The sequence below is a fragment of the Pinus tabuliformis genome, chromosome 8 (genome assembly GCF_031772625.1).
Source record: "Pinus tabuliformis cultivar Carrire ecotype Pingquan chromosome 8, CPIR1, whole genome shotgun sequence".
Taxonomy (NCBI): domain Eukaryota; kingdom Viridiplantae; phylum Streptophyta; class Pinopsida; order Pinales; family Pinaceae; genus Pinus; species Pinus tabuliformis.
Genome location: NC_142294.1, coordinates 1,255,844,097 through 1,255,862,788, shown reverse-complemented (window position 1 = coordinate 1,255,862,788; position 18,692 = coordinate 1,255,844,097). Strand labels below are relative to the sequence as shown.

The following is an 18,692-nucleotide window of genomic DNA, read 5'->3' as shown; positions in this document are numbered from 1 at the left end:
AAAAATCGAGTTTCTCTACACGTCATGGAAGCTTCCTTGCAATCAAAGATATGTCCTCAAGAAAACTAATTGTATGCCCACAATATTTATATTGGCCACCAAGAGCATGTGTCACTTGCAATATTGGATTCACTCGTGCTATTAGCATTTCTTCAACCTACATCAAAACTCCTAAGACCTCAGGTTGCTCACCAAGATCCATGTATTATTAAAAAGAGACAAACGATAAGCACCTCTCTCACTCTTACATATTTTACAAATGGGCCCTTCATGCCATCTCACAACTTGTATACCAGGATAACATTCATTACAGACTCGACACATTTCCACAACAGACAAGTTATCAATCCTACAACGGAACTTTTTATGCACCTCAATCATCTCTCTAGTAAAATGATGTCGGTGAGTACCACTCTCTCTAAGAAACAAAAATCGAGATAGAGGATGATCTAATACACCCTGTCGGGTTTCAACATTGGATTGAACATTTCTTTCCATAAATTCATGGGAATGCATTATTCTATTTTGGTTGCAGTTGGGTTTGTTATGCTTGCATAAACTAAAAATCATAATGCCAAAATCAAACATAAAAAATGCCAACTTAGTAACTTTTACAGACAAAACACATACATTTTCTTGCCAAACGCACCAACCGAGTTGAAATTGACGAGCCGACAAAGGTTTCCTTGTTTCTAAATTTACTTCTCGAGCACTGTTTACTCCACTATTGCTTTGCAAAAAAAAAGGATTAAAAGATGAATGTAGCAATTGCCAAATACATATTCAAATGCACAAATCCAAGGAAAATAAATCCACTTGCATGACCTGCCTGTCCAACGAGAGGGACTCTCCATAGATTCTCTACGAATAACAACATTGTCTACGCACTTGCTTCGAGATATGCTTGTTTTGACATTCGCAATTAGTTGTCGCAAATTGTCAAATATACCAGGAAGCACACTACTATCAACAAAAGCCTTAGATGGTCGAAATCCAACTCGACAAACGCACAGAGTCTTTGTTCCTTCCGCCTCTATCTCTCCACCAATGTTCCTTCTAACATTATCTTGCACAAAGCAATGAAAGAAGACAACATAGAACAATTCATATATTCCATTCACATGTAAAAATCCTATCAAAACAAAAAATACTTCAAGCACCTATTCTCTTCCAAGAGACCGAGCACGAACAGAATCCGGTGGAGTTGCGATATTCACTATATAGTTGTTGGAAGGAATGCCCAACCCCTGATTACCACAAGAGTAACCGAAATTCCTCGCCATGTCACCGAGCATATTGTTACCACCAATTAAACCCAATGTTGCAAACCGCTCATTGCCATGAATGTGCCCACGTTCCAATACTCCATTTATTCCATTGTCCGCAGAGGAACCATTGTCGTTGCCTACACGGACACTTTCTTTGCAAACACAATGTTTGCAAAAAATAGAACGGTAAGAAAAAAATTCTTTGTCAAACAAATTTCAACATCCGCGCAAAGGAACGATTTCAAGCAAATCTTCTTCCCATCATACTACTCATATTCCCATATGTACCATTGTCTACTCCATCATGTTGATGAATTATTGATGTTCTTTTCTTTTCCTAGTATGCGAATCTTCTCTGTGTATTTACTGCATCCTTGTTTTGTCGATACCATTGTCGATAATACTCATTCGCTCGCTCATGCAAATCAAGCGACCAAGCTCTTTTCAAACCACGCTTGCTTGTTCCTTCACTTGACATTTCTACACCAAATTTCAACCCAATTTTAATTTCTCTTTTCAATCTTGTTTCCCATCCCTCCCACATGCTCAACAAGTTGAAGTGTTTACGCACAGAGACCTTACACAACAACTAAATTTCAATACTAAATAAACATAAAATACTTACAATCAACCTTCCCTATTATAGATACATACATATATATATATATATATATATATATATATATATATATATATATAATATATATATAAACAACATCTCTATTACTGCAACACACAATAAACCACCACTTCCATAGTCTCACATAACCAATAGGAAATGACTAATCAATGCAAATAACATCCAACAAATTAAATGACAAATTTACATCATTGTCTCCTCATTGAACAGTGGAAATGTCATGTTCATAGGCCCACCCACCCACACGAAGGGGGTGTTTCCATTGTGCAATTGTCACTCCCAACATGCAACTATCCGAACGGGACCTGCAATTTTCAAGTTTTTGTTTTCAACGATTTTCCTTACACCCATACTGACCTGCGCCATGATGCCAATCTTCACGAGACGAACTTGGCGATGGGAAATTGTGCCTCCATAGGACCTTCGCATTAGGAGATCTTGCACATGACAGAACAAACTAATTATGTTAACCTTTTTCACTTTCCCACGTCGCACTACTAGATAGCCCCACAAGTCAGTCAGGTTCGTCCATTGACCCCGCCTATTCAAACTTCCCCGTCGCCCTCTCACTTCTCTTGGTCCGACCCCCAATCATTAACGTCACCGCAGTCGGTGTTACAATCAATCCTGATAAACCTCCCCACCTACAGCCCAGCTTCCAAACTCCGACCTCGTTTAGCACCCGACTTGCCACGGTCTTCCTCTTCGTTCGTCAGCATAGTCAATGTCGACTCTCTTCTCCCCCCGCTATTCCTCCCCACCTATCCCAACCTCCAACCTCCGATCTCAACTTCGTAGCTTGACTTCACAATCGAGATAAACAACTAGGCTCTGCCACCAACCAGAGGTCACCACATGTATCGTCCTTTTCTGACCAATGGCCACCCTCGGCCATCACACTAACCAACGAGCAATCACCACACATAGGGTTTACCTCTCAGGGATGCAGCATGCTACACCCAATCTACACTATAAAGCTACAACAATCCTCTCTCAGGCACATCGAACTTGCTCTCTGCCTTCACCATGAATTCACAAAGGGATCCCTTCCCTCCCATGTCAAATGCATCAGAGGAAGCCCTTCATGCCTGCCATGGCAATAGCTCTCATCTCTACATTCATCATGTCAAGTTGCTTTCCTCGACCATGGCTTTGCAAAAGAGGTTCATAGACCCCCAGATTGACAACGTCGCTTCCTCCAAATAGCTTTCGCTATTTGAGATGTTGTCTGGTGCTACCCCTTCTAAGCTTCGACCCTACATTTGTTAAGGTCTTCTGGCCCCTCCTTTCCCCGAACTCGAATGGGGAATTCCATGCATGGCGGCTCCGACGATCCAACGGCCATTATTCCCCACGAGTTTGGCTTGGACTTCTAGAGGGCTTACAATTCTCCTCGCACGGGTCATTTATGCGCGGACCCTTCTTGAGCTTGAAAGCAGCTCCATGTTGCTGTGCAGAAGCTTTCACTGGCCAACCACCAAGGCCAGGACACTAGCAGCAGATATCCAATCTACTTAAAATTAAACGCTGGCAAGGCTGCTTAAAATGCAAGGTTGGCAAAGCCTTCCTTCAAGCACCTCAAGACACCATCACAGGTAGAAGAAAAAATAACTCAAAGCCTTCCTTCAAGCACCTCGAGCCACCATCATAGGTAGAAGAAAAAATAACTCAAAGCCTTCCTTCAAGCACCTCGAGCCACCATCACAAGTAGAAGAAAAATTAACTTCATCAACACTGACGTCGCTTTCTCTCTACACAAACACAACTTAGAAGCGGAGAAATCAAGAGTCAAGAAGAACAGCCAGACCACTCCCATACAGGTAGTTTACATGTAACCTTTTACATTAATAAATGGGTCTCTCAGACCTCTATTTTCTTTTAAGGTTTCATCCATAGTTTTGCAGCATTCACTACAACCCATAACTTGACCTGCTACTTCTCTGTATTTAATTATGTGTTGCTTTTCAATAAAGTTATGCTTTTAAAAATAAATGGCATCCAACTCAGATTTACCGCTTTGCCTTTATTATCATATGCTTCATTATACTATTTGTGCATTACATGCTTTTCCATAAACACCACCAAATCACTGACAAAGCACTCTGCTTCCAGCTCGTAAGCTTTTGTTGCCTTGCTTACTCCTCACTTTGAAGTATCTAGAAAAACAGCTAGGCATTTTACAAAAACCATTTCTACATTCAGGGGAGGTGTTAGAATAATGTACAAATGTACGCTTATGGAATTGTGAGTTGTCTGCTTTATTAGTTGTCTTGTCACGAGTTGTACTTGTACATTGTTCAGCTAGTTCCACATTCTCCCACCCAGTAACAAACTTCACATACATACTAATTAAAAAATAAAGTTTGGTAAATTTATTGGAGACACTTATTTCCTTGTATTGCTTAAGAATTCTACAAACATTTGTTGCAATCACAAACTTCACTTATAAATTCTCCACAATCTACATACTCCAAAAATAAAATACTGAAAATATATAATATAAATACATTATATATAACAAAATACTCCACACAATCCACAAATGCATGGCAAAAAATTGACATTTAACTACATTCTCTGACCTGCAAAATAGCATATCAATACAAGTAATATCCAAAAAAAATTATGGAAATTTTGCATGCCTATCTTTTCATTAAGCTCTCCAATTCGTATCTCAGTCACCTCCAAAATATCTCTCCATAATTAAACAAACATGACATCCGCAACAATGTCCATCAAAAAACTTCTTGAACCCTCAAATGCTAAATCAGGTTATCTAGAGGCAATAGTGGAATATCGCCAATTGAATCTGTATTTGGAGAAAGTGAGAAAACATTTCCATTTTCAATAACATCATTGAAACCTTCAACTGACTCCACATGGAACCTAGATCTTTCTGATAGGGAGAGACCATCCGCAATTGTCCGTACGCATAATCCAATCACCATATCATATACCTTTAGTTGCACTTCCATAAAACCCAACATAAGTATTTTTCCTTCAACTACATGAAAAGACACATAGTCTGGGCATTTACTATTTATATCCATTGACATAATATCAAGCAATCTCCAACTGAACCCCCACTCATCTTCAAAATATTCTAAGCTTCGTTCAATTGAAACTTGGCCAAACTTGAAATTTTTTTATCTCTTCAAGCGACCAAACAGATGTTGAATTGTTGTTTACAAGACAAACCAGTTGGTTCCCATGCAATCCTAATGCCATACACCATATGTCAAGGATAGGAACAAATGAAAAACCCCATTGGTTTCTTATAACATCCAACCAATAGATAGTGTAGCCATAGAAAGGGTAATCATCATAATCTTTGTCTAAATATAACCAGAAAATTTTCCCTTTGTGAAAGACAACCTCCTTTAGGGGCATTACACCACCAAAAGGGGGTTTCGTCCTTCTCCAAACCATGTCTACACTCATGCAAAAAAAAATGTGATTCCATTTTTTTGCAAACATGTTTCAACACAACTCAATCATATTTTCGCGAACTAAATTTCTCCAACAAAGAAAAGAATCCACACTCTCCAACAGTCACCCTCTCAATATTTCTAAAGGTCTTTATAAAATGGTTTACTATGAAATAATTCTTTGAATGCAAAAACCCCGACGCGAAGTGAATAGAACCATCAATCCCACTATACATTGAATTTTGTACCCAAAGTCTAGAAAAGGAAAAACCATCCGAGTCCTTTGTGATTAAGGTAAGATCCAACAAAGCGGTTATCTTCCATACCAACTGGCAAAGAAATAAATCCAAATTTTGTTATTACATCCATTGCAAAAAGCAAGAAAAATCAAGGTTTCCAACAGAAGACTCCATTCTTTACAAACCAACCGAAATTTTATGAGCACTGATAGAGGAAACCAATGAAATACAAGCTCAAGAATCTCAAATGGCATTTTATAAGAAAAAACTTCCAAATACTTGGATCCATCGAAAAATCAACAACGTTCCTGAAACCAAACCAAAGATTGCACGTTACATTGCTAAGGATAAATTCCTTAAAAAAATCATCATATCAAACATGCAAATAATCAGATTTAAATTGCTATAAAATATCTTTCGCAAACATTTCAAAACAATTTCAAAAACATTCACATTCTTCAAAAAAACATTTTGTTTCTCTCTTAAAACATCATTTCAACCAACAATCCTTGGAAAATAACATTACCAAAAACAATAGGATTGTACCAATACACCGAAAACGTTGTACATCGGGGTCGAGCTCCCCTCCAACTAAATTCTACACAACACCATCCCGACCTCCGACAACTCGACTGTCTTCAGCTCCGACCACCACCACAGTGTTATTTTTTTCCATTTTTGTGCCAACAATGAATTTCTCTTAATTTCAGCTTCTTAAACATCCAAAGTACCATATTAAACATGCTACAAAATATCCTACGCAAACATTTGTTAGAAAAACACAATTTTTTAAAAATAACATCATATTAATACACTTCCAAAAAAAATCTATTCTTGAAAAAAAATCATTTTTCTTTTTTAGCATCTTTTCAACTAACAATTCTTGCAAAATAACATTACTGACAAAAAAAACAATTTAAAAATAAGATTTTGCTAGTACACCGAAAACCCACTGCACCAAGGTCGGCCTCCCTCCAACTAACTTCTTCGCAACACCTTCCCGACTTCCGACTACCCAACTCTCTTAAGATACGACCACCAATACAATATTATTTTTTCCGATTTTTTTGCCAACAATCAGTTTCTCTTACTTTCATCTTCTTAAACATCTAAAGCGATCATAGTAAACATGCTAAAAAATATTCTTCACAAACATTTGTTTAAAAAACACAATTTCTTAAAAATAACACTATTTTAATACATTTATAAAACAGTATCCAAACTTGAAAAAAAAACTCTTTCTTCTTTTTTAACATCTTTTCAAGTAACAATTCTTGCAAAATAACATCAACAAAAAAAAAATCCCATGCACGTCGAAAACACAAGTACAGCAAAAACATTGCATGCTAGGGTCAGCCTCCCCACCAACTAACTTCTACGCAAAACCATCCCAACCTCCAGCCACTCAACCGTCTCCAACTCCAACAACCAAGAGAAAAATGTTTTTATTGATTTTTGTGCCACCAATCGCCTTCTCTTATTTTCATCTATTAAAACGTTCAAACTTTCATGTTAAACATGCAAAAAAATATCCTTCACAAAACGTTTTTGAAAACAAAAAACTATTTTTTTAAATTAATTTTTTTAAATAACATTATATCAAGACAATTTGAAAAAAATTACTTTTTCTAAAAATCAATTTCATTTCTCTTTTAAAACATTTTTTCAAATAACAATTCTTCCAAAATAACATTGTCGTAAAAAAAACATTTCAAAAATATTTAAAAAAAAAAAAATGTTGCACGTCGGGGTTGTCGTCCCCTCCAACTAACTTCTATCCAACAACATCCCGCCTTCCGATTAACCGAATCACTAAGCTCCAACGACAAATACGCCGCAACACCACCTACGTCAAGGTCGAGGACACGACTTTAACCAACTCGTGTGCATTTCCATCCCACCTTCCGACTACTAGACTGAGGCTAGCTCCGACTACGTTTAAAATATTGTTTTTGTGTTTTTTGCATCACAGCTATCACTTTCCTTTACTTTCTTCCAATCACCTTTATTTCAATTAAACCTTCCCGGTGCCAATTCATCCAACCTCACCTCCATGCGCATAAGTTATAGCTCGTCAGTAGGCTCTAAAACAAAATTTTCATGCTTTCCAATTTCTGTTTCGTAATCTCTTGTTTGCACCCTCCTTACATTGTTTATCTGAAACTTGTATCCGTTTACAAAGAAACAAATTCCATTTCGCATTGTCGCTCATTATTTCAAATGTAATTTTTCTTTTTCTTTACACAGGATATTACATAACAAACAAAGGTGAATCTTCTAAACAACTCATAACAAATTATATTATCTAAACAAACAGACAATCTCGTCTCTTACTTCGTACCTCACACACGTTGCCAATTTTCGATCACAAGATCCACTGCAAATTCAACAAGATCATCGGTGTGTTTCTTAGATCCACTCACTGCAACAAAAACACTCGAGTCATTACCAATAGAATTCACACCTTTAACAATTTCGACACTACTTTTACGCTATCAATATAATGAGTCAAGACAACCGAAAAGCAAAATATTTTTTAATAAAACCATAACCATACACTGCATGCAATTATGCAACCACTCACCTCTTTCTACGTCCACAAGCAATCCCCTTCTCTTTCCATGTCCACACGTAGTCCCTCCTCTTCAATTACAAATCCGAACAATCGTAGTCGAAGAATACTAATCTAGTCCAGCAATATAGAACAAAACTCACCTAAGCAACAGCATAAACCGTTCTTCTCTTCCATCTTTAAAATGCCGATCTTTTGTTCGGTACTGAAACATTCCATTTTGCAACATCATACATGTCATTGCCTCTTGACACGCCATGCTTGCCACCACACCCGCCCTTCGCTTTCAAACAACCCTTCGATCTTTTGTCTCCACGCCTCTTCGAACTCCCACTCATCACAGCTATCCATGGAGCTCTTAAACGAAGAATATTTCAGCAACATTCGATCCTGACCCTTGATAAATCAAAAAATTAATTTTCATCGATGGACTTACATCGTGAATTGAAATATATACACCTATTAGCGAAATAATTTTTTAAATAATGAAAACAATAATCATTCATTATTAATTATGAAATTGAATTGCTTCATCATAATTATTCAAGAAAATCCATGCCACTTAAAATAATGTATTGATATTTTATAAGTCAGTAGACTTTCACTATTCTCAAATGCTTTTGGAATTTTGAGCCTTTAAGGAAAACGAGCTCTTAACTAATCAAAAGCAATGTTAGATATTACTAGTGGTTTATAAAGGGGTAGACTTCCACTCCTGCCAAATATGTCCAAGTCCTGGGTCATCAACCTATTTTTGTATGTTTGAATAGGCTTTTAACTAATAAAAAACAATGTTAATTCTTACTCTAAGACCAAAAGGTGGTTTTATGTTATACAATATCCATAAGAAAACCACTATCTCTTTTAAACATAGGCAGGACTACCTATAGTAAGGTCATGTACTTTGTAATAACACTTAACCTTAACTCCACACATGAGACAACAAAGTAACCATGATTGTAATTTAACCTCTTACCCCAAAAATATAAATAAAAATGATACAAAACTTCATCTACTGCTGCAGGCTGATTCTATGGCAAAACTTGAATACTTGAAACCTGCAAAGAAATATCAACACAACAAAAAGGAATTTATGAGGGGAAGCTCTGTTACTCTTTTCGTGTGGCATTGCAAAGCCCATGGATTAGACCAACTTCCATCAATGGCAAAAATTACCAAAACAAAATATAGACTAGTCATTACCAAAACAAAGGATAGATTAGTCATCATAAAAATGATGTATAAGAATGGATTTCATTATTTCCATTAAAATACATTGTATCACCTAGATAATCAGATTCACAGCATAGAACCACCAAAACAATAGTTTTCTTTCCCTCCTAAACCCTCTATCCACAAACCCCTATCATGCTATATCCCTTCCATCAATATGAAGTCCCAGACTACTACTAATTCCCACTAATTCCCGTAAAAGAGTGATGCACCCCTTATTGATTGACAAGAAACAGAGCATATGGAAACCGAATCCCAATTTTAAGTAAATCAAATACCTTAAATTACAACACAAACCAACAGGGACTGAGAGATGTTGGAGAACCCATTGTCAGACGAGGGAGAAGGTGGAATGGTTGACATCATCCTCGCCTCCTTTCATAAATTCTAATCTTCTGGTTCAAGGTTACTTGGTGTGGTTGTTCGACTGTATTTAAGTGGGTCAGCGTCTATGACCCACATGTTGTAGGAATATGGAAGGCCTTCCCATTTAACAAGATTGAGCTTATATGACTTGGAATGTGTTGCAAACAATTTGGTGTCCAACACTCAGTCAACCTGTTCTCTCTTCTTTTTTGTTAAGTGCTTGGTCCGTGTTTGGTACAATTGTCCTCTTTCTCATTTTGATCTCCAATCACCTTGTCATCATTTGTCCCACCTAAGTGTGGGTGGAGGTCAGCAACATTAAAAATAGCACTAATGTCAAACTCTTCTCGCATTTTCATTTATCATTTTCAAGATTTTACAAGGGCCGAATTTCCTTGGCTTTAACTTGTTGTAAGTACCTTTGAGGTACCTTTCCTAGCGTAAATGTATCATGACCATTTGTCCCTTCTAAAAGACCTTTTGTCTTCTATGCAAATCAGCATGCTTCTTTATTGTTCATTCATTGACTGCAACTTGCTAATGCATGTCAACAATATTCTCTACAAAATCTATAGCAGATGGCCTACTATATGGATTTGCAGGCAGATCAATTAAATCCACAAGTCCTTTAGGATTGAGGCACCATATGCAATTTGAAAAGGGGATTTACCTGTAGACTTAGTTATGCTGGAATTAAGAGCAAATTCAATCCAGCGTATTGCTAAATCCCATTGTCGAGGATTGTCACTCATCAGGAACATTAATAAATTTTCCAAGCTCCTATTCACTACCTTGTTTGACCATCAATTTGGGGTGGTATGTAGCACTAAATTGCAATCTGGTATCTAATTTTTTCCAAAAGACTCTCCAGAAGTGGCCTAAGAATTTGGTGTATCTTCACTGGTTATGGTTTTTGGAATACCATGTAGGCGTACTATTTCCCTAAAGAGAAAATGTGCCACTTGACTTGCATCATTTGTCATTTTACAAGGTATGAAATGGGCCATTTTGTAAAAGCAGTCCACTACTACAAGCACAGAATCATGGCCCCTTTGGGTTATCGGCAGTCCCAGGACAAAATCCATTGAAATATTAGTCCATGGTTCCTTTGGCATAGGTAAGGGCATATAAAGGCTCGTATTTTTCTATACACCTTCTTCTATTTGACACACTCTACAAGCAAAGACAAAATATGTTCAAATCTCTTCTCATATTAGGGAAAAAAAAAACTCTCACTATTTGAGAGGTCTTATTGCTTCCAAGGTGTCTGCCCAACCTATTCGAGTATATCTCTCTCACTAGTTTTTCTCGCCTTGATTGAAGGGGAATGCAAAGTTGAAATCCCTTGAACAAAAAGCCATTCAATAAGAAGAAATCCTTAAATGAACATAGACCAATAGGGTCTTGTCCAAATGGAATTTGCAATAACACTGCCAAAGCAGGAATCACTGGCATACTCACCATTCATTTCTTCAAAGCCAGCCAATCCATTACTCATTACTACCAACAGATGAGGTCTGATGCTTAAGACATCAGCCACTAAATTTGTTTTACCACTCCTATGTTGCACAAAAAATGTATAGGCCTACAAAAATGAAGCCCATTTGGCATGTTTGTAGGACAATTTACTCTGGGAATTTATGTACTTCAAGGCTTGGTTATCAATCATCAGAATGAATTTTTTGTGCAGAAGGGAATGCCTCAAATATTTTAAAGCTTTTACCACTGCGTATAATTACTTATCGTAAGTGGTATATTTCTGTTTCGCTTCATTTAGTTTCTCACTAAAACAACCACAGGTTTACCTTCTTGGCTTAATACGTCAACTAAAAATCCTGAAGAATCACGTTCAACTGTAAAATGCTTCTCAAAGTCTGGTATGGTAAGAATGGGTGCTTCTGTAACCCTTCTTTTAAGCTATCCAAAATTTTCAACTGTTTTTGCTGTCCAAGTAAAGACCTTCCCTCTTGCGCAACCAGTCAAGGCAGTCAAGGGGCACTTATACAATATAGCACCGAAATTCCTAATAAATCTATTATCAAGTTTACTCATATATGGAAGCTCTTCACCTCAGTAATACTTTTGAGGAGTAGGCCACTCAAGAATTGCCTTTATTTTTCCTGCATCCATGCTCAATCCACCTGCTGAATGACATTAGTCACATTACCCAAGAATCCCAACTTGTCCTTGAAAAACTCACTCTTTTCAGGGTTGATAAACAACCTTTCTACCTGGAGTATGTCAAGTACCTTCTTCAAATATTCTACATGATCCTCTGTATTTTTACTAAAAATCAGAATATCATCAAAATAGACGATAAATTTTCAAATCTGTAATCTAAATACGTGATTCATTGTCCGGATGAAGGTAGTTGAGGCATTGGACAAGCCAAATGGCATCACTATCCACTCAAACAAGCCATCCTTGGTTTTTAAAGTGTTCTTCCACTCATCACCTTCACGAATTCGAATCTGATGGTATCCACTTCTAGGTCAATCTTGGAGAAGATGTTGGCACCTGATAGACAATCTAGTAGGTCATCCATTCTTGGTAGCAGATACCTATACTTCACAATGATCTTGTTAATGGCTCTAGAATCCATACACAACCTCCATGGCTTTCCTCCCTTCTTGGGAGAGAGTAGGGTGGGTGTGGGATACAGGCTCATGCTTTCTCTTATGATTCCATTTTCTAATAATTTTGTGATTTTCCTTCCCATTTTTCTCATTTTCTAGAGTCATCCTGTAAGCAACCTGATTTGGAAATTTGGCATCAGGAACCAGATTGATTTGATGGGTAATGCCCCTTGAAGGTGGTAAGCCAATTGGCAGGTCACAAGGTGTCAAAGCTGAACGCTGTTAAAGTAATTTATGCACTTCTAAAGGGACTGTTTGCTGGAAAAATTTCTCTTCTTCTCGAAGATAGAGCAGATAGAAAACGTCACCATTGGATTACTTGGAAAGCTTCTTCCAACTCATCTTAATCAACGATAGAACTATTAAGTCTGTTGACTCTTCTCCTTTAGAAGGCTTCAAAATATGGTGTTTTCCTCCATGTTGTATCTCATAGGTGTTTTCTCTACCATGATGAACTACATTCCAGTCATATTGTCAAAATCTACACAGTAAGTGGCAAGCATCCGCTGGCACTACGTCACACAACACTTCGTCCTCATAAAGACCAATTTTTAGGTCAACTAAACAAGATTGATTTACAAGCACACTATGATCCTTCTTCAACCAGGAAATACTATAGGGATGCAATTTTGGAATGCAAGCGAGCTGTAATTTTTGCACCATTTCTATATTTACTAATTGATAGATCCTCCATCTACTATCACCTCGTACACCTTGTCCTTGGACTTGCATTTGTTTGAAACAAACTGTTCCTCTTCTAATCCGCTTCAGGGGTTGCTTTCCCAGAGATCAAGGTCTTCCTTGACAACAGAATCTCTCCTCTCTCTGCCTCAACTTCTTCTATTGAGAGCTCTTCTGCATCTCCTTCTTGGGCTACCATCACCTTTTTGGGTTTTGAGAACAATCTACAATGTTATGGGGTTCATTGCATGTATAACACTTCAATGGCTTCCAACATCCAGAAAACGATTGTCCTTGTCCCCTACTACCAAAGGCTCCCCTACTGTGGAAATTTGGCTTAACATTATCCATTGGCTCTTCTTCATTGGCAGGTTAGGAAGAACTTCCTCTTCCCCTACTCAAATTGCTGTCGCCTCAATTTACTGTTGCTTTGCCCTTCCTATTCAACTTTTACTCTACTTTCAAGGCTAGCCGGGATGCTTCATCCATAGAATTCACTTTGATCAGGGCCAATTCATCCTGTATTTGATATCTAAGGGAATTGACATATCTTGCAAACCAGTCTTGGTTTGCAGCCTCAAAAATTCTCCAGTAAAAAAAGGTATGGATAAATCCCTGTTTTAAATTTTGATATTCTCTAAAACAACCTTAAATTTGGTCTTCAAATGTCTTAGCATCTTTGGCCACATTCCGATCTTCTCTTTTCCTTGTCTTTTCAGAACATTCTAGAGGTTCTCTCACCATAGAGAGGAATGAGATTTCATTTTCGAGGGGCCGCAAACTTTACCCTTCATGGATTGATTTCTTCAATTCCTTCCATGTCATAGTATTTCTCTAACTTGGAAGGAATGTGGACAAAGATGCTATGACATTCAAGCTTGAATGAATGCTTAGCCGCAGAGACTATAACAAAGGATAAGATATGCATTGAACCTGGTCCACTGTAGCTTGGACTCTGGCCATTTCACGTTTGCCCTACTTAAATTTCACTGAAAATGTGTAGAGTAAGCATATAAAGGTACAAATATAATTCATATTCATTAAACTAAGTCTCTTCAATAATAAATATAGACTTTGTAAACATTTCTTTTAGAAGTTGAACATTCTCACATTTTATAATCGTAGTGTATCATACCCCAGTAAATGACCTTAACTAGAAGAGTTTTACTTCTCCAATGAATAGAGTTTCTTGGAAGAACCATTTTGCAATGATTCTATAGAGTAGGTCATATGTAAGAAAACCAACAAATACTGGAAATGCCTCTTTTTTCCAGAAAAATGATTTAGCTGGCAAACAAGGGAACAAAAAATTTTAAACTAGACAGTGACCCTAAAAGTAAGAAAAATCAGAACTTTATGGATTGAACCCTCGCCAACAGTACATAAGACAAAAGGAGACTTCCCCGAGAACAATTGGACACTAATGCTAGAGCTGAAATTCTCCAAAAGTGGTACGGATCTGTATTTGGCCAAAGCAGTCTCTTGAGAGTACTTGTAACAAATAAATCCAAAAGCATACATTCCCTTGGGGTTTGAGGGTTTACTTGTAGCTTTTGCTCCATATTCCCATTTGATCTGGCATGCCTACCTACAGACTGCCCTACCAAACAAAAATTTACAAACTGTCCTACCAACTACGAATTGACACAGACAAACTATCCAATCAATCAACATGTCAGACTATCCTACCAACCAAGAGCTGACACAAAACTCCAATAACTAACCTGCCTCATCATAACAAACTGAACAAACGTATCCAATCCCAACCATCTCAACAACCTTATTGACACAAAATCCCCTGTCAATAGCAATAGATTGTGGATTGGATCCACAACACTGGTTGTCATTTTTACAGTGGATCATTTCATCATCCATTTGCATATTTCATCAATATGTCAAACTTGAAACTTGCAATAGAACAACATTCAAATCAGTCAGAATTGGAGATCGGAAAACACTACAACTATTAAGCCTCATGATATCATGGACAAAATGAGTGGTAGTATTCTAAGCAAACAGTTGAAGACCACTTGATAGTTTTATAGTTGTTGTGCCTCCAACCATCGAACAAATTCAGAAGACACTAACAGGAAAAAGTTAAAACGATCCTATCAATGAAGACTAGAGGCCCGGGGGTATTGAATGGTAGGAGCAAGGGGGATTATCCCCTGAGGAAATATTGAATCCTATTATCATGGAATATGGGTATTGCTTCCAACAACGAATCTGAAGCATATGCCCTCTTAATCTCGAACTGGCCTCATCTCAAGCATTGCATAATCTTAAAGTAGTGGGCTACTCTAAAAACACCATTCGTCATCTTCACTGAGCCACTAATCCTAAAGACTCAGCACTCACATCGATATTTGCCCACATAAGACTCCTCCTCCCTATCTTCTCCTTGATATCCTTTTTTATTTTACAAAGGAATCTCACAATTTGTTTTCGGATCACCAAGCTCCTCCTCCCTATCTTCTCCTCGATATTCTTTTATTTTACAAAGAGATCTCACAATGTGTTTTCAGATCACCAAACAAATATAGTCCTTATGGAAAATATGGGGGTTAGGCTTATCGATGGGAAAAGTTCCTATACCAACCCATCATTTACGAATCTCTCTTGAACACCATCGAAACCATGCATAAGATGCCTCCCCATCACCTTGTCCTAGGTCATTAACTCCACTCTGTTGTTTTAAGTCCTTCCCTTGCTGCTCTCCTGCACAAGGTGGGATTTTGCACACTTTGGTAGTCATGGCAATTCGGATAGCTCATCATTTTTCTCCATGGGCTCCAATAAGTGAGGTGCAGGTCGTTATGTAGCTTGTCTCTCTGCTTAAGTTCATGGTTCCTCTAGCCCCTTCCACAGTCACCACCCTTGCATAATAATCTCACTACATATTTCAATTTACCTCATCGTTGCTCTCAATTGTTCTGGTTGTGGCTCCCTCCATGGACATCACTGCCGCTTGCCCTTGTAATTTCATGGTCCCTCATCTTCATTGTCTACAACCCTGATTTCCTCTGCCCCTTTGCACTGTGTTGGTATTGGAGTCGTTAATTTACAAACAAGAAAGAAATGCAGAAATATACGAAACTGAAAAATCACATATAATCTAACACAAAATTTACGTGGTAAAACCTTGACAGTGCGTTAAGGAAACCTCCACGGGGCAAGGGATTGGAAATCTTATAGCTCAATAATGATTCTTGTTAAAATTGGCAACTAGGCTTAAACTCCATGTGGGTCATCTTATTTATGGCAGACGATATTTTTCTTGGACTCCTCTCATCGAGAGGTGTAGGATTGATCTAAAGATCATCCGATTCCGATAAGTATTCATCGAGATATGAATTTATTTGTGTTATGGGACAATTCGTCAAGGTTGGCCAGCAACTACACTGCCCCCACTTGTGCTCCACGTTTTGGTATAAATACAAGTTCTTGGCAAGTCATTTACACACACAACTCCCTTGAGATTTCTTCTTCTCCACTTGTTTTGGGTTTTAGTGGAAAGAAGAATCTCTAAGGGATAAAAATTATCCTAGAGGATGTCCTCAACGCAACCCTAGATGATGCCCTAGCAGCTCTACGCACCTAGATCTATGACGCAGTCATATTTGTGAATTGTGAAAAAGACAACCCTAATCCATTTGTGCAACACACACATTAGCTGCAGCAAGTAGAGGCAGTCCTGCGTGGGAGAAAGAGGGTTCTCTTAAGGCTTGTTTCAGGGTGACCAAAGGCTGGAAGGTAGGACAAGTACCTTGCTAGAGGCCTGAGGCAATGCGGGTCTGGCTGAGGGCAAAAAAGAGGTAAGGAACGTTGTTTTGAGTGGGTTGTAGGAGGCAGCGAAGGTCTATGGTAGGCCGCAGGCCTAGCCACTCCAAAACAGGGTTGCGTGGAAGTGTTAGGCGCTACAAAAGCCTAGAACAGAAGCTCACGTAAGGAGGAATCTTCCTTGCCTAGGCCGTAGCAAAAAGGGAGACTGTTTGTGTGGGTATTTAAGGGTTGTTGCAGCATGCACATGCTCTAACCAGGGACAGCAGTACAACAGACTTGGAGCAGCAGTTGTGTCGTGTGTTGGGTCAAAGATTTGACCATTTTGGATCGGGTTGTTGAAGCCAAGTGTTGGAGTCGTCTTTGGCGAGAAGGATTTATTTCTCCTACTTGTTTTCACTGCAAGATCTGCACCAAAAGAGTTAACAGCAATGGTACATGGTGCAGCAATGGTACATGGAACGTCAATGGTACAAGGTGCAGCATTGGTACAGCAATGGTACATGGTGCAGCAATGGTACATGGGACATCAATGGTACAAGGTGCAGCATTGGTACAAGGTGCAGCATTGGTACAGCAATGGGAGCAGCAATGAGTACATGTTGTACAGTGCAGCATAGTGCACATAGGAGCAGCAATGCATAGCATGATGTACAGTGCAGCATAGTGCACACAATAGTAGTGATGGTGCAGCATGGTGTAGATCGGTGTTGCTGGACATTGGTGCAGCAATGGGACAACATGGCACTGATGGGCATATAGCAACAGAAGAATGCATACACCAGCAAGATGATGAGGTATTGCAACAGCAGAATGATGAGGTATTGCAGCATGCATTTAGGTGCAGCGTAGAGCAATGAAGAGCTCAACATAGTGCAGCAGTACAGTGACAGACACAGTCATGATCAATGAAGCACGATGAGATGCAGCATAGTCATGATGGGTGCAACATGATGATGGGTGCAGCATGATGATGAGGTGCAGCACAATGATAGGTGCAGCATGGTGATGGAGTCACCTTGGAGAATCAGTTGAAGCAGCATGTCTTCAACTGAGTTTAGCTACCTCATGTATCATCTTCTTAGAGATGATCTATGCTCTTATTTAGATAAGTCAAGGTGTTGACTTTTGTTGTATATGTACAATCTCTCTCTCTCTCTGTTGAACTATTAAAGAACATATAAGAAGAATTGATCAAGGGTTTCCCCACATTGGGGTTTGTCCCTCGCTAACGCCACATCTTGTGTCCTCTTGTCTTGGCTTGTCTTCTGCGATTTATGTTTATGTTCTATCTACAATTTACTATTATGTTGATGTGATTGCTAATCTGGAAAAGATATTGAGCTAATTGTGAAAATTGAAATAAATTGCTCTAAGCATAGAACATACCTAAAATTAACATGGTATCAGAGGTGAGGTAAAGACAAAGCCCAAGCAAAAGTGAAAGAGCAATCACCGAAGATAGTTGGGAAAGGACAAAAGGCTCAATGGATTCCTCATCCCTCTTCAAATTCACGAAAGGTGAAGTTGAAGCAGAGAATATTATCAGAATGGCACAGCGGAAGCTTCTGATGGCCTACCTAAAGATCACTTCAATGGGAAGTCCGGATCTAAGGGTGGAAGGAAAGGCAAATGCCTTGTTTGTAATAAGTTCAGCCATTATGCGAAGGAGTGTCCGAATAGTAGGGACACATCACTTGATGATGATAACAATCATTCCAGGGACATCTTCAATGATCGGAGGGATGACAGGTAATGTAGGTCATCAAGGAAATAGCCAACTCTTCAAAGAAAGCAAGGAACCCCAGGTATGAAGAATCAAATGTTGTTTCTGATAAGATAAAGAAGA

At 38.4% G+C, this 18,692-nt stretch overlaps 1 protein-coding gene across 5 annotated transcripts in view; it reads right to left on the bottom strand.

Moving 5' to 3' along the window:
- Positions 1 to 5,592: 5,592 nt before the first annotated feature.
- Positions 5,593 to 18,692, bottom strand: part of LOC149239939 (nudix hydrolase 1-like) — a 51,287-nt gene continuing 38,187 nt past the window's right edge. The window contains exons 3-5 of one of the 5 annotated variants that reach the window (XR_016246468.1): positions 8,160 to 8,543; positions 6,122 to 7,997; positions 5,593 to 5,883 (exon numbers count right to left, since the gene is read on the bottom strand). Coding sequence is in view for 2 of the 5 variants with exons in the window: in XM_089373588.1 (XP_089229714.1) it covers positions 9,179 to 9,205 (27 nt within the window). In the remaining 3 variants the exon portion in view is untranslated. Of the gene's footprint in view, positions 5,884 to 6,121; positions 7,998 to 8,159; positions 8,544 to 9,163; positions 9,206 to 18,692 lie in introns of those variants that run through there. The other 4 variants (XR_016246469.1, XR_016246470.1, XM_089373589.1 and 1 more) reach the window with 4 other exon arrangements.